The 27,015-nt window shown below is 44.0% G+C and overlaps 1 protein-coding gene across 1 annotated transcript; it reads right to left on the bottom strand.

Annotated features, from left to right (window-relative positions):
- Nucleotides 1-3,368: 3,368 nt before the first annotated feature.
- On the bottom strand, nt 3,369-27,015 carry LOC306924431 (FAD synthase-like). The gene is made up of 10 exons (XM_079502932.1): nt 26,929-27,015; nt 23,733-23,906; nt 22,982-23,365; nt 19,810-19,923; nt 17,155-17,422; nt 14,838-14,985; nt 13,708-13,806; nt 8,581-8,770; nt 6,551-6,624; nt 3,369-4,626 (listed from the first exon to the last, which is right to left on the bottom strand). Exons 2-10 carry the CDS (start codon nt 23,901-23,903, stop codon nt 4,491-4,493), a joined length of 1,584 nt encoding a protein of 527 aa, XP_079359058.1. The 5' UTR covers nt 23,904-23,906; nt 26,929-27,015; the 3' UTR covers nt 3,369-4,490.

The raw sequence follows: 27,015 nt of genomic DNA, 5'->3' as shown, positions 1-27,015 counted from the left end.
TGGATAAAGGCACTATATAAATGCACCATTTACTGCTCTGACACCAAAATGTGGAATGCCCTGACACCATCCATATGGGTTTCTTTCAAAACTGTCTGATGATGAGTTGTTGATGTCTATATGCTATGTTGATGAATTGCATACATACAGTATAGTAGGACCACAATGGAAACAAATCCTTTTAGCATAAATCTGTCTGACTGTGCCACATGCTGTTTACATTTTTATTTACTAATAAAAGTATTCATTCAATAAATCAATCAAAGTGATATTTCATAATCGGGTAGTGCCGACTTGCGTCGCTCCCCACTTTGCGTTGTTCCTGAGTAGGTCAGTGCCCTTCAAGACACAGGAAACATGAAGGGGTTAATCTAGCAGCTCTCGAGTCCATTACCCACATGACCCCCTGGACTATAGTGACCATCATCGCCATGACATCATCAGAAACACAAAGAGCCAGTCCTGAATGACCACAACAGGTCTAACTCTTGAGTGTGTAACCATTCTGGTTCCATTTGTACATTCTTATGGGAGTCCTTGCAAATACAATATATGTGAGAACCACTAGTACTAGTTGGACTAATATGCCATAGTATCATGGTAAATAAACCTGGAGACTGACATAATGATCAAAATATAAGAACATTATAATGGTGCAAAAAAAAATTGCCACGGACAAGACTTGTATGTCTTTGACACAGACATATTGATGACTGGGGCCAAATTAGCCATTGGGCCGGTGGGGCCACGGCCCAGGGGCCTTTGGCCCTCAGGGGCCCTTCAGGGAAACTGGACTGCGTGATACTGGGTTTGAAGCCCTGAAAAGGACTCCTGGGGACCTTCATTGAGAAAAAGAAAAAAATACCCAAAACTTGTGTGTGTGCACGCGCTATGGGGGACCTCCCAAAAAATACTGGCCCCGGGGCCCTTGTGGGGGTTAATCCGTTCCTGATTGAGGACTCCTGGTTTCCGACATTAAAAAAATCACAATTAATATCCACCACAATCAATAAGTGCTGAAATAAAGAAATAAATAAAATAAAAATGCAATGGTCCAAAGTAGCGAAAATAGCAGATGTACAAGCTTGCAACGAGACACGTGTGCTTGTAGATTGTTTATTTTTCCGCTATTTTTGGATTTAAGTCATTATGGATCCCGGAGCGGTTTGGGTTTTTGAGAACACGGTCACCCTACCCTGGACTGTAACCTGACCACTATATTAGACCTTCTCTCATCATCTGTAATAGATACTGGAACACCAAAACAATAAACTATAACAGCCATAATTATAGCATTTAGATGATGTGAGAACTAGGCCTTCATATATATATATATATTGTGGTAATTCCAGAGTCCACGGTCTGCTATTTGTGCCTCCAATTTCAAATACACCATCATATTATATCACATACTGTAATCTATTGTATCAAGCCTTATTTATATTGCTCCTTTTATTGGCGATATTAATAACAAATCAAGCGCGCCCTAAGAACTAGGGGCCGGTGGTTAGATGGAGCGGAGATGAGGGGGTTGAGACGGTAATTGTCGATGCAGCTGTGTGTGTGTGTGTGTGTGTGTGTGTGTGCGCGCGTGCGTATGTGTGTGCCGTGCAGCCGTCTTGGTCTCGTAGGCGACCCGCTTTATTAGATCGGGGCCAAATCGATCTACGGTGAGACAGCGTTAACTATAATCTCCAGACAGAGAGAGATGGAGAGAGGGAGGAGAGGGAGAGAGGAGAGAGGGATATGGAGAGAGGGCGGAGAGGGAGGGAGAGAGAGATGGAGGGAGGAGAGAGAGGGATATGGAGAGAGGGAGGGAGAGAGAGATGGAGGGAGGAGAGAGAGGGATATGGAGAGAGGGCGGAGAGGGAGGGAGAGAGAGATGGAGGGAGGAGAGAGAGGGATATGGAGAGAGGGAGAGAGAGAGGGATGGAGGGAGGAGAGAGAGAGGGATGGAGGGAGGAGAGAGAAGGGGAGATCGATGCTGCTCAATTCAATCATTGTCTGAAAACGGAGAAGGTAATTTATTTATTGTAATCTTGCCGTGGTTATGGAAAATGTGAGGACACTGGCCCCTTGAGGCGGCAAGCGGGAACTACATCAGACAACTTCTGTTAATGCACTGTCTGCAACTTGTTCAGCTTCCACCATCATCATCAGTTCTCTATACGGCATTTTCACTGAGCAGCAATAGTTTATAATGCTTTACTTATCATTGCTGACGGGCAGAAACCTAGTATGTCTATATTTCATTTCGTATTTTGTTTCGTAAATGAATGCCCTACTTTATATTCTGTCGTGTGACACATAACCCCATCTATGAGCTCACAACATGCCGCGTGGATAATAGACAGGCCATTTTTCCTCCATTTCCTGAAAAGTGACGGTTCTGAAACATGCAAGGTTTCTGCCCAACTGTAACCTGTATGTCATCACCATCAAACGCCCCACTTGATCACACAGAAGCATCCAAAGTAGCAGATCGATCTGCAAGCTCAAAACGCAGCACGGCACATTTTGAGCTCGTCGACCTGCTCCTTTTAATACTTACCGTAAAACTGGAACGCAACTGTTTTGAAAATAACGAGGTACAGACAGAGACAGATATACTAGTCACTGTCGAGCATGCACATCTGGAATCTGTTGTGTACTACTGTGTGTAGCATAGTACTTGTAATTGTAAAGCTCAAAGTGTCAAGTACATCTTGACAACAATCTGCATTCTGCACATACAGTATTTGAGGTCGTTCTCAGGCGAGCCCTCCAGCGGCGTCTCCAGTCACTCCATCCCTCCGTACATCTGGCGTACATCGTCGGTACTTCCCCCTCCCTGCGTCTTTCTTTAGTACGTCCACGTGTGGTAGATGTGGCGATCGGTGTGTCGGCTCCCAAAGCACCAGCTTGCTGGCCGGGAGCTCCCGGTGTCTGCTCTGCAGCAGCAGCAGTAGTGACCGGCCAGCCTCATTCTCCGTGGCTGCTGCCCAAACTCTGTCTTGTTTTGCTACGGTCGACGTGGTTTTGAGGTTGGGTTAAGGCATAGTTTCTGTGAGCTCAGGGTTAAGGTTAGGTTAGGTTTAGGCATAGTTTTTGTGATGTTAAATGTCAGGGTTTAGTCGCCACAGCAAAGGAAAAGGGATGTCCCGGGCGGCTGCCATCTTCTCACTCACTCTCGGTAGCCCCCCCACCCACCACCAACCCCCGTGCGGATGGATGGATTTGGACTGGAAACAAGAAACATCTGTAACAATCGATGCTGCACGTATGATTTATTAGACGTAGGAGAGCCGCGAGGGAGGCCATGTACAGGAGAGACAGAAATAACGCTGAGATTACATGAACAAACAGCTGGGAGAGACAACTGCTTTATTGAAAATCACAGAGATAGGAGCTTTAAATTGATCACACACACACACACACACACACACACACACACACACACACACACACACACACACACACACACACACACACACACACACACACACACACACACACACACACACACACACACACACACACACACACACACACACACACACACACACAGTCATACTGTAGCTGTATATGTGGAATATGGTTAATATAGTGTTCTCTCTGTAAACCGGTCCATTTCCTGCTAATAGATGATTGGACGGGAGGGACCATTGGGCGGGCACACCCTGCCCCGCTAAGCAGCAAGTAGTCTTGCATGGCCAGACAACTATTCCACAATCTCCGAATGTTATATAGAGTCTGGAACTAAACCTCCTGAATGCTATATAGAGTCTGGAAGTACACCTCCTGAATGTTATATAGAGTCTGGAACTACACCTCCTGAATGCTATATAGTCTGGAACTACACCTCCTGAATGCTATATAGTCTGGAAGTACACCTCCTGAATGCTATATAGTCTGGAAGTACACCTCCTGAATGCTATATAGTCTGGAAGTACACCTCCTAAATGCTATATAGAGTCTGGAACTACACCTCCTGAATGCTATATAGTCTGGAACTACACCTCCTGAATGCTATATAGAGTCTGGAACTACACCTCCTGAATGCTTATAGTCTGGAAGTACACCTCCTGAATGCTATATACTGTAGTCTAGACTATAGAGTCTGGAACTACACCTCCAGAAATCCAAGTAAGGAAGCTGCCATTTCCGTTCACGAAAATATACTTTAAAATATCTTTACATTTTTTTTTTTTTTTCCATTTCTGCTAAGTAGCAAGCTACTGTATATACTGCATGCTTAGATGATTTATCTATATTAAGATATGACTGTACAGACGAAACAGAGGTGGGGAGGCTCCACTTCCGCTTTATCGCTTACTCGTGATCCGAGCTTCCGTTTTCCAGACTGTATGACGGAAGCATTTAGAAAGTTGCCAGAGGCAACCGCCTGGCAACGGGAGACTAAGCAGCAACAGTAACAGTGTGTTGAAGGTCCTGACATCATCGCCATCATTATCTTCATCATCATCATCGTCGTCGTCGTCGTCGCCAGGTCAGGCTCGAGAGTTGCGCTCCTCCTCCTCGTTCACCAGCATGTGGGCGGGCCTGTAGCGGGCCACGCCCCTCCCATCCACCGTCTGGAGGGAGGGGTTTCGGCAGGTGTTGTCCATGCTGCCCAATGAGGTGTACCTGCCGGGGGTGACGGACAGTGTTCAGGACCAACCAGAGAGCAATGGCAGGTGGGTATAGAGCGTCGCAGTCCCGCCCCCTTTCATGACGACGCCAGGCCCAGGAAATAATTCCCAATGCATTTTCCTCATAGACATTTCAAAAAGTATTTATTTAAAGACCTTTTAAGCGTCGTACAAAGCCAACTCGAGTCGTGACAAATCATGACAACAAACACAATATTTTGGACCAAACAAATAATTACAAAAGAAGGAAAAAAAAAAGTGTTGTAACCTGCCGTTTTTTTCTTCTTTCTAATTAATGTTCGGCCCGAAAAATTGTGTTTGTTGTCATGATTTCTCACAACTCCAGTTGGCTTTGTACGAGGCTTAAAAGGTCTTTAAATAAATACTTTTTGAAATGTCTATGAGGAAAATGAACAGGGAATAATTTCCTGGGCCCTGGTAGGGGGCTGGACTGGGCCCTGGTAGGGGGCTGGACTGGGCCCTGGTAGGGGGCTGGACTGGGCCCTGGTAGGGGGCTGGACTGGGCCCTGGTAGGGGGCTGGACTGGGCCCTGGTAGTGGGCGGGACTGGGCCCTGGTAGGGGGCTGGACTGGGCCCTGGTAGGGGGCGGGACTGGGCCCTGGTAGGGGGCGGGACTGGGCCCTGGTAGGGGGCTGGACTGGGCCCTGGTAGGGGGCGGGACTGGGCCCTGGTAGGGGGCTGGACTGGGCCCTGGTAGGGGGCGGGACTGCGACGCTCTATAATATGACTTCATGTGCTCATGTTATATTGAATAGAGGGTATGCACATGCATAAAGTGAGTGACAAAGTCAGTTTAATGTCGTGTAACGTCGTTTGATGCAATCAAATACAACTTCTCTATTTGGATGTATGGGCTGTCAAGGCCAGAAAGTAGTTTTTTGCCACTCAGTAGACGTTCCCGCATAACTCCCGGGTTTGATGATGATGTCACGCGCATACTCTCTATAGAATGGTGGATAAGAATATGAATTTAGCCCGTTTTAACAGATCTCTGCTGTCGGGCAGAATGAAGAACAACACAATACTGCCTCATCAAAGTTTGTAAGGTGACTTTATATATTGTCAGATACTTGAATGTATGTGTCCTTAGATTATCGTCACTTTACCCAAATACATCTCCAGTGCAGTTAGGAGTTTATCTTTCCGCCTGACTTGGCCCTTCTAATCAGTGGGGGACAACCCACCTGACCTAAAGGTTTGGTCAGAAGCACTTATTAATAGTAATACTTTTCATTGGTTCAATATTTGTAATAAAAAGTTGGAAAATTGAGATTGTTTGTTTCTGCCCAACAGCGACGATATACAGTACAATCGTCTGTTGTAATCTATTGGAGTCTATTGTAAATACATCTGATTCCAGTTGTACACTCTCTGAGTTACAGTCCTGTAAGGGTCCATTGGTTCCTAACCATCAATAATGTTGATACCCCTTGGCCTTGAGGGTCCTCAGAGCCCACTATGAGGGACATAGAATGTGTCCTTACCCTTTGTCGTAGAGGACACAGTAGGGGACATAGAATGTGTCCTTACCCTTTGTCGTAGAGGACACAGTAGGGGACATAGAATGTGTCCTTACCCTTTGTCGTAGAGGACACAGTAGGGGACATAGAATGTGTCCTTACCCTTTGTCGTAGAGGACACAGTAGGGGACATAGAATGTGTCCTTACCCTTTGTCGTAGAGGACACAGTAGGGGACATAGAATGTGTCCTTACCCTTTGTCGTAGAGGACACAGTAGGGGACATAGAATGTGTCCTTACCCTTTGTCGTAGAGGACACAGTAGGGGACATAGAATGTGTCCTTACCCTTTGTCGTAGAGGACACAGTAGGGGACATAGAATGTGTCCTTACCCTTTGTCGTAGAGGACACAGTAGGGGACATAGAATGTGTCCTTACCCTTTGTCGTAGAGGACACAGTAGGGGACATAGAGCGTCCTGAGAAAAGACCAGATGTCATGATAAGACCAGTCCTGTGGACAGAGAACACACACAGTGGACAATGAGACAAAGATGGATACACTGAGAGGCTAAGGTTAGGAATAAATAAATTCAGGATTAGGCATAGTTTTACTGACTGAGGCTATGTTTAGCGATAAGATTAGGTTGAGGCATAGTGTTAACTGAGGTTACGTTTAGGAATTAGAATATGCATTAGAATGAAGACAACTAGCTTTCTTCTACCATTCTAGCTGCATTTTACTGTGGGAGCCACTGGGAGGAATGAGGAAAATGGAGAACAGGGAGCATCTATGAAACAATTCAAGGCCAACGTGTATTATATGTTGGGACAGGATTATTAGGCTGATTCAGGGTATATGTATGTGTTTTGGTGTGGATTTCTCCTAGGAATAAGTTCAGGGTTAGGCATAGTTTTACTGAGGTTACGTTTAGGAATAAGATTAGGTTGAGGCATAGTGTTAACTGAGGACGGTTACATTTAGGAATACCTAGTGGCGGCCGTTACGAGGTCGCCAGATTTGACCCGGGGGAAAACGTGCTTTGGGGCGAGTTTAGGGCGTGTTTTTGTATTCTAAGGTTTAGGTGTTTGACTCCCGAGATTGAGGACAAGAAAAGACCAGTCGAAAGAAAGAAAGAACGAAAGTTTGTGTGTGTGTGTGTGTGTGTGTGTGTGTGTGCGTGTGTGTCTGGATGTGGAGGAAGACGTGATTGTACGCGTCAGTTTTCCACGGCGTCCGACTCGTTTAGAAAACACAAAGATTGATGAATGCAGAGGCCCGACGGAGCTTGCAACACGAGCTCCGTTCTAGAACGGTGCTCGCTCTTTCAGCAGCGCTCACCAGAACAGAACCACATTACAGGGCTGTGAGGATGATGGATGGGAGGCTGCATGTCAGCAGGATGAAGGGGGGGAAACAACAACCACCCACCCAGCCAGCAGCGGCATGAAACTTTCTCTTTTTATAGCGTGACTCTGAAAGAGCTAACCTACTCTCTAGAGAACAACGGTTCCCAAACTTTTCAGGCCGCGACCCCCCCTCCCCCCAAAAGAAAATCATATTTAAACTGTTGGGACCCCCCTTCCCCCCACACACACACATCCTGACAAGCACTTGGAATTGTAGGAGTTGAGGCATTACATTTAGTTTGACGGGTTTCACAGCTAAATATTGTGGAAAATACCCCAACCATTGGTCTAGAAAAGGGGTTGTGTGTCACAGAGCAGTGACAGCAGTGAAGTAAGTTCAGCAAAGTAAAAACGTCCATATTGAAATGTATATGTATATGTATATGTGTCACAGTCACACCGAAGGTGCACATTCTGTTGTGACTGGAATCATACTTGAGTTATGGGGAAGCAGCTTATTGAAGCCTAGCTGTACAGTTGGGTGATTGGCGCCTGAAGATCTGATTGAGTTATCTGATTGATTAGAACATGGGGAGCATCTTGGGTGGATTGCTAGTTGCATGTTTGATCGATGTTTGTGTTGTCTTTTCTTCAGTTGCTATTTTGTCGTCCTGGCCTGGCTCCAATTAAAGAAAAGAAAATTCATGAGCTTGTGCTGATCTACACTCCCACCTCGTGTCCCGAGTTAATCTCGCAATACCGCTACACAAATCGGCGCCAAATTTCTCGCGCAGGCTGGCACTGGGCTAACTTAGAATCACATAAATTTGGACACAGATGATGTCATCGGCTAGACGACACTCTTTCAGACAACCATCTATCTCTAAGAGGAAGTGAAAGGCTGTGGGAATTTGGGACAGGGATGAACATCCATGATGTATGGGAGTCATCCATCATGGATGCTGTACTGGACAGCAGCTTGATGTGCTGGCAGCTTGATGTACAAGTACACCCCCTGGACATGATGTACAAGTACACCCCCTGGACATGACGCTAAGCAAGACACACTCGTATTCAGTGTGTGCGTGTGTGCGTGCGTGCGTGCGTGCGTGCGTCTAACCAGTAGAGGGTTGACTCTCATGTATTCAGGCCAGCCTGGGTCCGTGGGGCACATGTGCGTGAGCGTGTGTGAGTAGGGGTCTGTTCTCCGGGTGCCCATCAGCACGGCCCGGAGCTCTGGCCTCCTCTCCTGGATCTCCGTCAGTGCCTGGCGGATGTTGCCCTCCACCGAGATCAGCTCCAGGTCGTACCTGTGCGACACACACACACACACACACACACACACACACACACACACACACACACACACACACACACACACACACACACACACACACACACACACACACACACACACACACACACACACACACACACACACACACACACACACACACACACACACACACACACACACACACACACACACACACACACAGCCGACCATTTATACGCAACTCCCAGAGTTGATTCTCGTTGCGTCCAGCTTCTGCCACGGCCTTCAGCCCGGACGTTTTACTCTAAAGACCCCAAAATTCACCTGGAAATTAACCATAGATCTGCTATGAGCCGATGAGCTATATTTTGTAGCTCGTTTTAATGGCAAAGAGATTATGGAAAACAAAGGATTTTTTAATTTATTTTTTAACACATTCAGACGGGTGGAAACTTCATACCTAATCCAACCGACTGATTGCGATGACGTGTGTACACGTCCTAGCGCCTTTTCATTGATATCAAACGAAAAATATATATTCTGATTTTTGTCCCGTTGACTTCCCTGTTTAGCGATCAGAAAGAAAGGCCACGTAATCTAGGGAGCCCTGCGTGGCTTTGACCAGATGGCTATACTTCTGTCTTCATTTCTGACTTCAACATGCCTCTCTCCCTGAATATTAACGCTTCTAGAGAGACTTTATCGTAATGATCGTAAGGTAAGCAAGCAACATTATGCGGAACGGAACGGAAGCCCCCAGCTTTCAGAGTAAAAGCTGCCATATCGGCCCAGGCGGTGGCGTAACCGTCTGGGCACCCGACTGGTAATCCAGTCGCAGTGTGCCGCGGGTTCGACTCCCGAGCCCGACACGGCCTTTACTGCATGTCTTCCCCCATCTCTCTCCCGTTTCCTGTCAGCCTACTGTCTGTCCCTTCAAAAAACCAATAAAAGGCGTAAGCCGCAAAAAAATATCTTAAAAAAAATAAAAAAAGCTGCCATATCTGCCCGGCACCCCGAGCTTTTTGAAAGAAATCCCGGCGCTGATTGTGTTAAACTAAAGAGTGGGTTGCCAGATTGAGTGGTTATCAAGCGGGATATCAAAAAATATATATAAAATATTTTTTTTTAAAAAGAAAGCGGGAGTGCAAAATGCAAAACAAATATGATCACATCAAACAATTATTTTTATGCTTTCATTCCCTCGCTTCACGAAACAATTAGCGTTGCTTTATCGCCTCGTTATATCCGTGTTCTGTGTGGATGATGGGCTCGTTAGCGGACACCGAAGCAATTTACATGAATGTGACTTAATTGCATGAAATAAACTCTCTCAGTCAGGCCTCATTCACACGTACCAAACACCAATCAAGCAATGTTTGGTCGTTTTTTTGGGCCACCACAATGCTTTTCCAATGGGAGTCACATGGTTTGATCAAACATTTGTGTTTGATCGCTGATTGCTGATTGCTCCCCCCTCATCAAACAAAAATGTTTGGTCAAACCATGTGACTCCCATTGAAAATGAATTGAAGCAGCAATCAAAAAGCAATCAGGCATCACACACGGACCGAACATTTGTTCTGTAGGTGTGAACTAGGCCTTAGGCTGCCCCCCAGCCACCCTGCCACCCCCCCCCCCCCCCCCCCCGGCCGCAGCGGGGAAAAAACCTTTTTTTTGGTACTTTATTTACAGTTTGCTAATAAATACAGTGGTGCGCGCTTTCAGTTCACAACAATTAACGAACACATTAAATTGTTTCAGCATCTTGTTTCAACATTTCAGCATGATCAACAGTAAATAATTAAATTGTTTCAGCCATAAGCGGCGGGTGGATTTTACCTTTAGCTAGGTGGGACGACGCAGATTTATTTATTTATTTCCCCCAGATGGTCTAACAATCTCATGATTTGACCAATGTATTACCAATCTCGTACACCATTGCTCACGAAAGCAAGATCCTTGACCAAATTACAGCCACTGCATCTTACCTTTTAATTAAAGTAAAAGTAGTCTGAGGAAAGGGAACAGTTCTGTTCCCCGGACATTGTTTTGGGATATTTTTGCTGAGATGGCTCTGTTTGTCAAGTCTCAAGTCAGTGTGGAGATTGGCCGGCGGTGTTGCTGCCCTCCCCTCCCGACTCATGGCTCTTTACAGACGGGCCGACGGTACACAGACAGCAGCCTCTCCGCTGACTGTGTTAGTGTTGTGTTGTGTTGCTGCAGGAGACGGAGTGTGAATGAACCGTGCGGTCACTGGAACAAAGCCACCGTATTAGCATTTGAATACCTGTTCTGTGAACACCGTAAAGGTGTGTGCCTACGTGACAAAATGACCAGGGGGAGGGGATCTTCAGCCTTAATCTCAGTGGGTGCTATTTGCCTTATTCTTTTTTCAGTGGGTGCCCAAGCCCTCAGGCACTCCCAAAGTTGACGCCGTTGACTCAACTGCAGCGGAGCTGTTCTGACTTGAAGCTTAACTGACCAGCACGGCTTCAAGTTTAAATCATAAGATGACATGGAAATGCCCGTCGATTTGATGCGCAGAAATAACATAGGCCTATATCGAATCAGGTTAAGGTGCACACATGGAAGAAAAGTCCTTTTTATCGGGATTCGGGGATACTTTGTTGTAGGCTATACGTCTCCGGTGAATTGTATGTATGCACCAGCAGCAAGCACATTATTGTTCAAACACCTGCTCCTCTGTTCATCTGTTGTCTTATTTGGCTAATAAAATAATTATTAAGAATTAATGCAATTTCAAGTTGTTGCTGCAATCATGATTCATGTTGCTGTTCTCTTCTCTCTGTGTGACTGAAGGTTGCGCCCAAAAATTGTAGACAGTGATTTCCCGCACCCCCTCATGTTATTTTTCCCTCCGTCGCAAAATGACCTCTTTTCTTTTTTTCACTATTTGGTTCGCTTAACATGTCCACGTGTCATTTGTTTACATATTTGGTACGCTTTACAAAGTCCAGTGTGAACACCAAACGGACCAAAATCAAAATGCAAATATTTGGTCCTTGGTCCTTGATCCGGACCTTCTAAGTGAACTTTGAGTGTGAAAAACGGCCTCGACAAACTACGGCTAGCTGCTGCTGCAGTCAAGAAAACTACACTGAACATATGTGCATCTATTTCCGCGTATCGTAGCACCGCCCAAATCGCGCAAAGCATTGTGGGACATGGAGGCATCAAATCATAAAAATGTAATCAGTGGTCGGTCGGACAGATCAATGTGTCCGAAAGGTGTGTACGAAGCCTTAGGCTGCGTACACACCTAAAGAACAAATGTTCGGTCCGTGTGCGATGCCTGATTGCTATTTGATTGCTGCTCCAATTCATTTTCAATGGGAGTCACGTCGTTTGATCGGACAAACCTGTCCGATGTGGGGGCGGAGGGCACAACAAACACATCGGACACCTTGTAGTCAAAACAGCCAACGAACAGGGTGGGACTTCAGATCGGACAGAAGGGTGGTTTTTAACCGCCAACTAATAGGAGAGAACTTCCGTTCTTGACAGCACTGGGTGGGGTTTAGGCTGTAGTCTTCTGAGTTACGTGACACAGACTATTATATCGCTTGTTTGTATGTCTTCTTTTGGCTACGGCCGTGCGTAACTTGGAAAGTCCAAGTTGCGCACGGCTGTCTCCAGTGAGTGAGTCCAGTCTGGTACTAAGTTCTATTCTATATACAGAAATACAGGACGATAGCCAAAATAGCCGTCGGGCCTCGGCAGTTGTGAGGCTGCATTAATAATTAGTTCTAAAAGCATGTATTTTTTACGGGGATCACTATTGATTTTAATAGTAGACGCATATATGTCTATGAGTAGCCTAGAGTAGAAATGTAATGGCAGCGTACAAGGTTCACATGCGCAAATATAACAGATGTACAAGTTATCGACACGAATGGTACTTACGGTATGGTACACGATGTAAGCTTGTAGATCTGTTTATTTTAAGCATGCACCACCGCCACCACGCGCGCACGGCCGCACGCATAAAGAGCCAATGGAGCAAATGTTAAATAAGCTACACAGGTGGTCCTAAATGATTAATTGATTACATCACTATAGCAAAAGACGTGATATAGGTCAACTGCAGCGGAGCTGTTCTGACTTGAAGCTTAACTGACCAGCACGGCTTCAAGTTTAAACCATAAGATGACATGGAAATGCCCGTCGATTTGATGCGCAGAAATAACATAGGCCTATATCGAATCAGGTTAAGGACATGGAAGAAAAGTCCTTTTTATCGGGATTCGGGGATACTTTGTTGTAGGCTATACGTCTCCGGTGAATTGTATGCACCAGCAGCAAGCACATTATTGTTCAAACACCTGCTCCTCTGTTCATCTGTTGTCTTATTTGGCTAATAAAAGAATTATTAAGAATTAATGCAATTTGTTGCTGCAATCATGATTCATGTTGCTGTTCTCTTCTCTCTGTGTGACTGAAGGTTGCGCCCAAAAATTGTAGACAGTGATTTCCCGCACCCCCTCATGTTATTTTTCCCTCCGTCGTAAAATGACCTTTTCTTTTTTTCACTATTTGGTTCGCTTAACATGTCATGATGTCCACGTGTCATTTGTTTACATATTTGGTACGCTTTACAAAGTCCAGTGTGAACACCAAACGGACCAAAATCAAAATGCAAATATTTGGTCCTTGGTCCTTGATCCGGACCTTCTAAGTGAACTTTGAGTGTGAAAAACGGCCTCGACAAACTACCGCTAGCTGCTGCTGCAGTCAAGAAAACTACACTGAACATATGTGCATCTATTTCCGCGTATCGTAGCACCGCCCAAATCGCGCAAAGCATTGTGGGACATGGAGGCATCAAATCATAAAAATGTAATCAGTGGTCGGTCGGACAGGTGTGTACGAAGCCTCAGAGTCAGAGTAAGGTAGGTTTGTGTGCGTGAGCGCCTGTGTGCGTGTGTGTGTGTGTGTGTGCGTGTGTGTCACCTCTTGATAGTGTCCTGCAGAAATCTCTCCATTTCTGGAAAGGGCGAGACGACACGAATGTAGAGAGCTTTCACCTTATCTTTGTTATCTGGACACTTCCTGACAGAGAGGAGGACAGATGGACGGGTTAGAGACAGCAGGCAACTACATTGACTGATAAAAGACAAGACACGATCTTACTCCTCGGCCTCAGTCACATATAAAAGACAGCTGTCCTCTCTGTGTCTCCTGTGTCTTCTCTGTGTCGCACGTACGGCTCGCAATGCATTTTCAGGCGCCTGACACACTATTGTTCTGGGGAAGAGAGGGGGGGCAGAGCAGCTCGCAATTCATTTTCAATGGGAGTCACTGGGTTTCACAGATTGCTTTCGCCATCATTGTTGAAAAAGAGTCTGGGGAATTATGTTTTAGTTTCTGTTATGGCAGTGTTAATGTTTGTTGGCTAGGACTAGGACTAAAAGACTAAGGTTTTTGCAGCATGATTTTTAGTTGAGACTAGACTAAGACTAAATAGTTTCAATTGCCTAAACAGGCCTAAAGCTTAAAGCGCAAATAACGTGCATTTTAAAACTGCTTTTAATATTTAGAAAACATACATGAAAGCCCCAAAAACACAAAAGAAATGGAAAAAGTTGAATTTTATGTTCTAGGTCCTTTATTAAAGGACCTATAACATAAAATTAAGCTTAAATCTGAATTTTGCTATTAACCCTGAGGCCGATTTTAAAAAAAGGCTTCTAAATCCTAACAGTTTTCTGAAAAACCTATGTTTCTATGGCAATGGTTTTCAAATTAGTTCATATCAAGGACCCCAAAAATGATATGTAATTGGCTGCTGACCCCCATATGAAAATATGTTGTTCCAGGGACCCCCCCAGAAGCAAAGATTTGAGTTAAAAACGTTCACTATGAAAGAATATATATTCAAAGATTTGTGACACATTTTCACGATTTTTCAAAACATTTTCAATAGCTAAAGTATAACATAATGCTTGAAACACCACGTTCCTATCCTGAACGAGTTAAAAGTAACACTAACACAAGTGTCCATACCGACTGCATTGAATGGTGTCGATAACGGCTGATGACGGACATTAAAATACAGAGATAAGATCCTCTCCCCTCCTCACCGTTTCAGAGCAGCGTAGTAGAGGTGCAGCAGAGCGGTGCAGTCCTTCCCCCCGTTGAACCCCACACACACCTCCTGGTAGGAGTAACGGTCCAGCGCCTCCTCCACCGTCTTCAGAGCCGAAGACACCTTGTCCCCCAGCGGACAACCTGGAGGAGACACAATAACCTAAATGTATAACTTGTGGAGCCATGAGAGATCTTGTCCAATTTATAACCTTGTGGAGCCACGAGAAGATCTTGTCCAACTTATAACATGGACAACGAGAGACCTCCTTACAAGCTGCACTGGGAGCTTGTCGTTGGAGGGTGAAATGATTCATCTAATATTTATGACGGAATAAATGGCTTTAGTGATGGATCATGTTAAAGCTGCAATCCGTGAAAAGACATATGCTGCCCGGGAATTTGTTCCCATTATTCTCCCAGTTATAAGTTTGCGAGGTTTTTTTCCATTACATTTTTGACTTTTTCATTCATTTTCAGTTTGAGGTTGCTAGTTTAGTATTTCGTTTTTTGAAAAGGCTTTCATAGTTTTTGTTCAGTTTTTATTTAATTTTCTTGTGTTAGTTTGTGCGTTTTTTTCCGCTATTTTGGAAGGTTTTGGACAATGTCGGACTACAGAGTTAACACATAATTGGAAGATTTCATATCCACCCAAAATCTCCACCGCTGAGCTCATAGGTGGGGAGAAACTGCATTTTGACACTTCAGGCAGTACCGCCTATCAACCAGTAGGTGTCCTCTCCGACCACACGACTCTACATGTCTCAATAGAAGAGCAGGGAGATACAACCACCACAGCTGTAGTTATTAAATAGCTCTATATTAGTACTCTGCTGTAGAGTGTTTGTTCAGTACCAGGAGTCTCCATCTTCTCTCTCCAGCTCTTTATTAACCTATTTAGACCTGAGGCCGATAAAAAAAATGGCTTCTAGTGTTCAGTTTTCTGAAGAACCTGTTTCTATGTCAGTGCTGTTCAACCATTTTCATGTCAAGGAGCCCCAGAATTATCTGTATTTGGCCACGGACCCCCATCTGAAAATATGTTGCTCCAGGGACCCCTCCAGAAGCTCATAGCGCGGCACCGAGTACCGTGCTATGAGCTTGTAGATCTGCTATTTTTCAATAGCTAAAGTAGAACATAATGCTTAAAACACCAAAAGGGGGTTCCCGCCCTGAATGGCTTAATAAACAGAAAATGCATTTTGTGACAGGACTGGGATAGAGGACATGGCACTGGCCGTAGGAATGGAGCAGCACATATAGGACAGAGAAGATGGAGCTCACCCACGCGCTACACGTCTCGCTAGTGAAGCTCCTCACTGGCAGATCCAAAAAACGCATTCTGAGTCTCACTTGTCCACCGTTTCCTCACGAAGGTGAGATGCGAGGACTGACGATTTGATACGGTTTGTTTTGATAAACAGGACTTTATATGTAGCCTGGGATGAACACATAATTTAGTACATAATAAGGAAAGACGAAAGTCAACGGGAAAAACCCTCATCCGTTTGTAACTCGGGCAGTGTACAAATGGAACCGAATGGATGAAAGCTTTTGTTACTAGTTACTTTTATAATTGCAAAACATACATTAAACACTTAAGCCCTTTGAAAATAGCCGATCTACAAGCTCACAATGCGTCACGATGCGAGTCATGCAACGCATTGTGAGCTTGTAGATCGGCTATTTTCAAAATATTTGTATAGATTTGAAAATTTGAAAAGGGTTCATTTTGCATTGTGAGTACTTTCTACTTTTGGTACTGTAAGTACATGTTGATGCCAATACTTTTGTACTGTTAGTACTTAGAGTTACTACTCTACCTTGCAGCATTGACACTTTTACTTTAACCCATTCAGGACGGGAACCCCTTTTGGTGTTTTAAGCATTATGTTATACTTTAGCTATTGAAAAATAGCAGATCTACAAGTTCATAGCGCGGCACCAAGTGCCGCACTACGAGCTTGTAGGTCTGCTATTTTTAAAAAATCGTGAAAATGTGGCGCAAATCTTGGAATATATATTCTTTCAGAGCGAACGTTTTCAACTCAAATCTTTGCTCCTGGGGGGGGGGGGGGGGGTCACCTGGAACAACATATTTTCAGACGGGGGTCGGCGGCATATTCCATATAATTTTTGTGGTCCTTGACATGGAAATATTGAGCACCACTGATATATGAGGTTTTTCTGAAAGTTGTCATGATTTAGAAGACATTTTGTAAATTTCGACGTCAGGTCTAAATGGGTTAATATTATAAAACAATATTGAGTATACTTTTCCCCCACCACTGCCCCCCCCCCCTGGCTCCTCACCGCTGTTGGCCAGCCTGTAGACCTCGTCCGGAGCGATGGTCACAGGGTCTTTGACCAGGTGGACCACGCTGCCCTCGGGCAGCTGTTCCAGCAGCTGTGCCCGGGCACGCTCCACCTCCTCGGGGCTGTCCGAGTCCAGGACCAGCCTGACGCGGTGGTAGTTGCTCATCCAGTCCGGGTAGGAGCCCAGGGACACCTTCTTCCCCCAGTCGGCCTGCAGCCGCGTCAGAGCCGGGGCGATGTCTGCCTCGTCTGCGTCTACAAATACCTAATAAAAAAAAACAATATATAGAGAGAGAGATATAGAGATTTGTTGTAAGGAGTACTAGAGGTGGGACGATTCAATTCAATTCAATTCAAAGGGCTATATTGGTGTGAGACAACATGCGTTTACATTGCCAAAGAAAAAAGTGGAACAATACAATCAAAACAAAATGTATGTACAATTGAAAGTCAGAATCTCCAATAAATCAATTTCTATGTACCAAGATCAGTGCAGGAATACACACACTGATTAGTCTTTAAGGTGGTTGTGTTCCATTTGATATCATTCTCCTGTCACAGCAGTTCACAAATCTGATATTGTTCTCCTGTCACATCATCATCATCATCATAATTTTTTGACCGCGGTTGAGATCATGGATTTCACAATGCCACGCCAGACTTTCCGGTCCTTCATTGCCATCCCCAGTTCCTGCTTACTGATGCATGTGTATGTAGTGATGACATCAGGGAACGACAGTTTTCTACCTCTGGTCTGCTTTGAGGCAGGACTCCAGAGAAGAAGGGGAGATATAACCTCATTGTCAGCTCTGTAGCAGTGGCGGCAAACTGTGTTCTTCTGGATCGGACTAGTGAAGAAACACGGGGAAGGTTGCCGTATATTAGATTAGTCGATGGGTGGCTCTTCCAAGACAGATTTTGCGCTCTCATTAGAAGGCCATCCAACCGTTTCTCTAGTTTATCCTGTCACAGCAGTTCACAAATCTTGCTGCTGTGTTTGCGCATTGTTGTACTTCGGCCAGAAGATATAGTTTGGAGGAGATGGAGTTTTTTGTCATTAATCATGTTTTCAAAATCTCTGTGGGTGATTGTAATCTGTGGGAAGTATGTCTCTGATGTCTTGGTACAGTGGACAGATGGTTAGGAAGTGTAGCTCAGTTTCCACTTCATTTTGTGTGCAGTGCAGTTCACTTACCTCCTAATTCGATATAATATTGATACCTAGTGTGCATTGTGACATGCATTAATCTACGGGCCCCCATTTAATGGCATTTCTATCTCTGGGACCCCAATTGATATATTGTAAAACCAATGCTAATTTAACTCTGAGAGTGTACAAATGGAACCAAATGGCCCCGTTAAAAATTGACTTACATACATTTGGTTACATTTGTACACTCTCAGAGTTACAGACCAATAAGGGTCAATTTGGTTCCTAACTATCCATTTAGCTGGGGACCCCCTGGAACTCTCAAGGAACCCTATGGGTCCCTGGACCCCACTTTGGGAACCCCTGTAACAAGGACAGACACCCGCGTGTTACCGGCTGATACCGACAATAAGCCTCTCCCGACCTACAGTATGGTGATACCGTGATGGTGACAGTGTGTTAGATTAAACCTGGTATGGTGATGGTATGTTATATTAAACCTGGTATGGTGATGGTGACAGTGCGTTAGATTACACCTGGTATGGTGATGGTGACAGTGTGTTAGATTAAACCTGGTATGGTGATGGTGACAGTGTGTTAGATTAAACCTGGTATGGTGATGGTGACAGTGTGTTAGATTAAACCTGGTATGGTGATGGTGACAGTGTGTTAGATTAAACCTGGTATGGTGATGGTGACAGTGTGTTAGATTACACCTGGTATGGTGATGGTGACAGTGTGTCAGATTAAACCTGGTATGGTGATGGTGACAGTGTGTTAGATTAAACCTGGTATGGTGATGGTGACAGTATGTTAGATTAAACCTGGTATGGTGATGGTGACAGTGTGTTAGATTAAACCTGGTATGGTGATGGTGACAGTGTGTTAGATTACACCTGGTATGGTGATGGTGACAGTGCGTTAGATTAAACCTGGTATGGTGATGGTGACAGTGTGTTAGATTACACCTGGTATGGTGATGGTGACAGTGTGTTAGATTAAACCTGGTATGGTGACAGTATGTTAGATTAAACCTGGTATGGTGATGGTGTGTTAGATTAAACCTGGTATGGTGATGGTATGTTAGATTAAACCTGGTATGGTGATGGTGACAGTGTGTCAGATTAAACCTGGTATGGTGATGGTGACAGTGTATCAGATTAAACCTGGTATGGTGATGGTGACAGTGTGTCAGATTAAACCTGGTATGGTGATGGTGACAGTGTGTCAGATTAAACCTGGTATGGTGATGGTGACAGTGTGTTAGATTAAACCTGGTATGGTGATGGTGACAGTGTGTTAGATTACACCTGGTATGGTGATGGTGACAGTGTGTTAGATTAAACCTGGTATGGTGATGGTGACAGTATGTTAGATTAAACCTGGTATGGTGATGGTGTGTTAGATTAAACCTGGTATGGTGATGGTGACAGTGTGTCAGATTAAACCTGGTATGGTGATGGTGACAGTGTGTATCAAAGCAGTGTGTTGCCGTTCGTCACCTCTCTGGTGTGAAAGGTGGTTCCTGAACCGGCGAACAGGTGTTCCAGACCAGTGAAGGCTCTCTCCAGCAGGGAGGGAATGCCGGGGAATATGTACACGTTACGGACGCTGACCTGGAAGACACACACACATACACACACACACACACACACACACACACATGCACACACACAGATTAGAAACAAGGGCGAGGATTGAATAAACAATGTATTCAGTCCTTGCAGTTGTAAGTACTGTAAATGGTCCGCGGAACAAATAACGTTTTGTGAATGTGATTTATGATCACTTCACCGTCAGCGAGAATGTTATCGGTCGAATAAATGATATTAACTTTACTTAAGATTTCAGGGTATACAGTAAATGAGATTACATAACGATATATGTGACACACCCATACGGGACATACCAGAAAGATAACATGTACATATGAATGTCATAACCAGCATATGCAAAATATCATGGTAGCATAAAAGAAAAATAAATTGTATAGTCCTATGCTAACAGGGAAGTGACACTGACAGTTACAAACCACATAACCTGAATCAAGTTTTGAAACAAAAACAAGACAAACATACGACAAGACAAGACAAGACAAGACACAACATGGCATGGCATGGTCGAATAAATGATATTAACTGACAATGAATTCAAACTTTCAACCACAAGAGTTGACTTCCAGCCCAACTACAGGACCCATAGACCAGTGGTTCCCTTTTTAGCCCGGCCGTGACCCAAAAAGATCTAAACCTCAAAAATGGAGTTAGGTGGTTTCCTCCTGACAGCAACGATATATTCCGTATATAGGCCTACTTCTTTTTTATCTATAGTTATTTATTTATCTTCATGTATTTGATTACAATGCAAGTTAAAACATTCTCAAAAAATAAGTTCTCCAAACTCTGGAACGGAATCGTGCCCAAACATCATCAGTCATCGTCAGACTCTAACCAATATTATCCCATTCTGGGCGGGAACCCCTTTTGGTGTTTAAAGAATTATGTTATACTTTAGCTATTGGAAAATAGCAGATCTACAAGCTCATAGCGCGGCACCGAGTGCCGCGCTATGAGCTTGTAGATAGTGCCGCGCTATGAGCTTGTAGATCTGCTATTTTTTGAAAAGTCTTGAAAATGTGGTGCAAATCTTTGAATATATATTCTTTCAGAGCAAACGTTTTTAACTCAAATCTTTGCTTCTGGGGGAAAATATATTTTCAGATGGCGGTCGGTGGCCTATTACATATACTTTTTGTGGTCCTTGACGTGAACTATTGAGCACCACTGATATAGAAACATGATTTAGAAGAAATTTTTTTAAATTTCGATGTCAGGCCTAAATGGGTTATACTGTAGCTGGTAGCCATAAGTCATAGAGCTGAGCTGTGCTGCTGTACCGTCAGCATCATTCATCATTCATTCATTCATTCATTCATAAGTCATAGAGCTGAGCTGTGCTGCTGTACCGTCAGCATCATTCATCATTCATTCATTCATTCATTCATAAGTCATAGAGCTGAGCTGTGCTGCTGTACCGTCAGCATCATTCATCATTCATTCATTCATTCATTCATAAGTCATAGAGCTGAGCTGTGCTGCTGTACCGTCAGCATCATTCATCATTCATTCATTCATTCATTCATAAGTCATAGAGCTGAGCTGTGCTGCTGTACCGTCAGCATCATTCATCACGCTGATGAATTGGGGAATTGTCATTTTTCCTTGAAACAACTTCATGAAGCGACACTACAGTACATCCAATCATTACTGTCGGCGGTGGAAACCTTTTATATCCAAAATAATTTCTTTATTATTCATTTAAAAAATATATATTTTAAAATAATTGAAAATAGACGATCTGCAAACTCACGACATGCTCATCAGCTAACCTTTGTGTGACACTCTTGGAGGACATTAATTTATGAATTTATGGAAAAAAAACGAGAAATATGAAATACGGAGATATGAGGTTTCTGCCCGACATCAATTATTATTATTTTATTAGTGGAAGTGCAGCACTTTGTTTACTGTACATTCTGAGTCTGACAGTATTCACCATCACTTCATATAATTGCCCCAGGAAAAGAAAAGAAAAACTTCTGACTGAGGTCATCAACAAATTATGCCGGAAATAGTCGATATTATACAAACTCACAAGGCACCACACTATGACGTGTTTGTGAGTTTGTAGATTGTGTTATTTTCGGCGTGAGACACCTGAGTAAACTCCAAACCACAATGCCTAAATGTAACCTCTAAAAGTCCAATCCTGACTCTAACTAACCAATAACTATCTAGCAAACAATCTATTTATCTTGTGAGGACCAGGAAAATGGTCCTCATAATAAATAAATCTATTTCTCAAATTCTATTATATTCATTTTATTTGGCCCTTACTTACATTGCAATAGAAGTGCATTGCACACAAACACGCACACACGCACAGCCACACACCAAGGGCTATCGCAGAGACACACACTCACCAGGCAGTGTTTCCGGTAGGCAATGGTTTTGGCCGGCCACCGTGACTGGCCAGATTACATTTATCCGGACACAAATTCGGCCATAATATAATACACGTCCCGCAGTGCCAGTAACCGACATCATAAGCTTTTGTTGTGTCTTGTTACTGCTATGTTTACTTCCTGATGGCAAAGAAGGTATAGTCAACTAGCCTGCAAGCTGCAATGTGTCACCAAGTTAGTCCCCCACTTTGCTCTCCATTACAGTCACTGTGCTTGCTTGTACAATATATACACGTTGGAGTCCCCGTTTGTTTTTGTCAATTGGGTCTGGGTTGGGTCACATTCTATTGCGAGGTATGTCCCGGGTCTGCTTATCACGTGTAATACCCGAGCGAACCGAGAGGAACAGCACCCAGTGCTGATTAGGAAGAGAGAAACGCATTCTGGCCCGCAATGTTCATATTTAATGGTCGATTAAGAGTTTAATCTGTAAACGGAAACACAGTCACCAGGTGGAACCATAGGACTTTAACACACACACACACACACACACACACACACACACACACACACACACACACACACACACACACACACACACACACACACACACACACACACACACACACACACACACACACAGCCTGCACCGCTCAGTTCACACAGGTGTGATTTTTTCCACCACTGCACACACACACACACACACTGACCAGGGGGTATCGTAGGGGCTTTCCAGTGTGCGGGTCCCTGCCGTAGTTGAGCTTGGCGGAGCGCGGCACCATGGCCAGCTTCATGGCGGCGCTGTCCTTCTCCGTCGCCTTCTCCCCGAAAAACTCCTGCACCAGCTGGCACAGCTCGGGGTGCGGGCATACCTCCTCCCGGAACGCCAGGGCCACACTCTCGAAGGTGACGTCGTCGTGCGTGGGGCCGATGCCGCCCGACGTGAGGAGGTGGGTGTACTGGGGCGAGAGCAGCGCCACCTCCCTGGCGATGACCTCCTGCACGTCCGGCACCACCGTGATGCGCTGCACGCACACGCCCAGCTTCCGCAGCGCACGGCACAGGAACGCGCTGTTGGTGTCTACCGTGTGACCCTGCATTGGGAGAGAGAGAGGGGCGAGAGACACAGAGACGGATTCAGACCTGGAACACATCTGTGTCACTTTAGCGTTTAACCAACATTAACCATTATTTTATACTTTAGCTATTGTAAAATAGCAGATATACAAGCTCGTAGATCTCGTTTTTTTATCGTGAAAGTGTGTGCAAATCTTTGAAAATATATATTCTTTCACAGCGAACGTTTTTAACTCAAATATTTGTTTCTGGGGGGTCCCTGGAAGTGGAACAACATATTTTCAGATGGGAGTCCGCGGCCAAATACAGATAATTCTGGGGGTCCTTGATATGAAAAGGAATGAGAATCTGAGAGAAATATCAGTCGTGGTCTCATGCCCTCACCTTGAGAATCTCGTCTCCGATGATGAGGATGGCTGCCGTGGTGGCTCCGCCCCTAACCGTGGAGGAAGAGGCGGGGCCTGTGTGGTTTTCAGCCATGGTTGCCTTGGTAACCTGGACCACCACTCTCCTCAGTCGCACCACTGCTCTACTCAGCCTGACGCCCGCCTGCATCGGCTGACACACACGATACAAACACATTAGAAATATAATGTTCAAATCATTATTATTAGTGTGGTTGCTATAATAGGCAACACACTATTGTTCTCAGTCTGAGAATGATGTACACTATAGTTATAATATATATCGTTGCTGTCGGGAGGAAACCACCTGACTTTGATTATTATTATTTTCATAAATCAGTGCTATTGAACACCCATTACGTCTGTGTGTCGTTTCGAAAATATTGAACCAATGAAAAGTAGTAAAAAGCGCTTGGGACAAAACCTCTCAACTCCATTGGACCCTCAAACTGTCTGCTAAAACAGCTAACTACACCACCTTAAAAATATACGGTTTTCTTCATTGTCTGAAAAATAAATGTGTTTTTAATTTCCTGAAAAATGAACATTAGCTTTCGACATGTTTATTTTCTCAGGTTTTTGGAAAGCCTGTGCAGAATGTACCCGGTCAGCATCAGTGTCCACTAGGCAGCAAGGAAGAGAGCGTGCCCATGTTTTTGAATGGTAAATGCTGCAAATCCTTTGAATTTGTGATATACAAATAACATTGGAAAATAGGTCAAAAACATACAACCCTGTTCTGGATGATTTAATGCTATGTGACGGAGTCCCAAAGCTACAGAAAAAGGTCAGGTCACACATGTGAGTGTAGACTCTAGTACAACCACTGAGCAACAAGATGAGTCAGACGACTTCGTAGCAAAACATAATTTCCAATGATGAAACAACAGCAATATTGACCAACCACAATCCTTTGCGTTTATTTATTGTAACTCTGATGAATGTAACCGGGTCCATTTAGTTACATTTGTAGCCGGCTATACTGCAGTTTTATCAGAGAATATATTAGGCACCTGTAGGTTTTTTCAGAAACCTCATAGGGTTTAGAACAGTGGTTCTAAACCAAAAAAGGGCACAAGGTGCCCTTTTTTCACTTGAGCACCTGCCCCTCTAAATGTCTGTGCACGCCACTGTCCAAACTCATATCATTTTGGGGGTGCTTGGCACGGAAAACTACTGATTTGTGTTGGGTTGACACTCTGGGTTTTTAGTACCGCGTACACAAACAAGATAAGATAAGAGAGCTTTATTGATCCCATGGGGGAATTCAGGTAACGTACTGTAGCAACAACTAGCAGTAAGAGAGTGAAACACAGGATATGTACAGTACAGGTACAGTATGAGTAGACTACTAGAGAGATGAGAATGAAGACAAAAGAAATATTAAGAAATAAAACAGTCTGTCACTAGCCATCTGCACTTGCTCTGACTGAGTTATATCGTATCAATACATATGTTACTGTACAAAACATTGTATATCTACGAGCTCAGCTCACGTGTCGGTAAACAGCTTAATGTAGATAAACAGAATATCAAACAACTCGCCCCTTTACCAACTCGGTACTATTGTGGTGGGCCAGGCCTAAAGGCTGAACTCAATTCTGCATAATGCTAATTTTATTTCTATATAAAAAGCAGTAAATGGCATTGTTTTGACAAACCGGTAAGAGTATATGTTACTATTATTACCTCAGACTTCAGTAAATAAAGTAGGCTATAGTCCATATTTTGTTCAAACCTCTGCATTTGGCATCCACCTTAATTTTGTTGGCATGAGCGGACATTTTTTGGGGGTGAATATAAGGAAGGTAACAGGTTGTCAATCACACACAATTCACGGCAGGAAATAGATTGAGTGTACGTGAATAAACAGGCTTAAAAATAAAAGCAAGGCAGTTTTAGTCCATGTTTCTAAATTCCAAGTAACATTGTTGTATGGCGTGAATTCTATTATTGTATGTATTATGTCACCAGGTGACATCCCCTAGTATTACTTATTAATAATAATAGTATTAAATATAATAATAATAATATTTTGTTTAATATAAAGTTTTGTTTTTGCAGCCAAAGATACACAAAACAAAAGCACAAAATAAGACAAAACAAACCTTCCTTGTACACAAGACACAACGATAAAGAACACACACACACACACACACACACACACACACACACGCACACGCACACGCACACGCACACACACACACACACACACACTTAAAGGACCACTTCACCACTTTTTAACCTATCTTCATATAATAGGTCCTCACTAATAATCATGATAGAATGGCACGATTTTTTTCTACTCAGTCTGTGTCTCATAGGAGGGCTGTGGGCAGTTTAGAAACCGTCTTCCAGTGACATCATCATTAGGCAGATTCTTTTTTAAACAAGATTGTTTTACATTTTTTTTTAGATTTGCATTATCGTGAGAACGATGGCTTCCATTTTCGCATTGCAACTTTTCAGGACTAGAAAGCCTGCAGTTTTTATTAGCTTGTATTCCCCATCGATTATGTCACTGGAAGACGGTTTCTGAACTGCCCACAGCCCTCCTATGAGACACAGACCGAGTAGAAAGGAATTGCGCAATTTTTTCACGATTATTAGTGAGGACCTATTATATGAAGATAGGTTGAAAAGTGGTGAAGTGGTCCTTTAACATGGTGTGTATTACTATAGTAATCGTTGTCTCAGCATAGTCTATGTTTGGAACAGCCTGTATGAGAGTGAGTAAACCTCTGATTCGTGACAAATAGATAGATGCTATCAACAACAACTCTGCATCTGTACAGTGAACACGCACGCACGCGCGCACACACACACACACACACACACACAGACACACACACACACACACACACACACACACACACACACACACACACACACACACACACACACACACACACACACACACACACACAATAATAGTGTAATAATGCATCTGTAGAGTACACATAGATAGACACTATCTCTCCTTCCTTGAATGGCCAGGGAAAAGGAGGAAGCACTTTCAGGAATGCACTGTGACGTTTATAGTGTTGTTTACATTGTTTATGTCCTCCTAACATGTCGTAACCCTAGCCCTAAATAAAGAGCATAGTTACTATTCTTAATTAACGTTATAGACGTTGATGTTCAGTAAAACAGCATGTGTAGAATCATGTTCTTACCCTCTGTCACAGAGACTCTGTGGCGCAGATGTCCTCCGCTCCATATGGATGTATCCACACACACACACACATACGTCAGACGGTCGC

The sequence above is a fragment of the Electrona antarctica genome (assembly GCF_951216825.1).
Source record: "Electrona antarctica genome assembly, chromosome: 6".
Lineage (NCBI taxonomy): Eukaryota > Metazoa > Chordata > Actinopteri > Myctophiformes > Myctophidae > Electrona > Electrona antarctica.
This window is presented reverse-complemented; position numbering and strand designations above follow the sequence as displayed.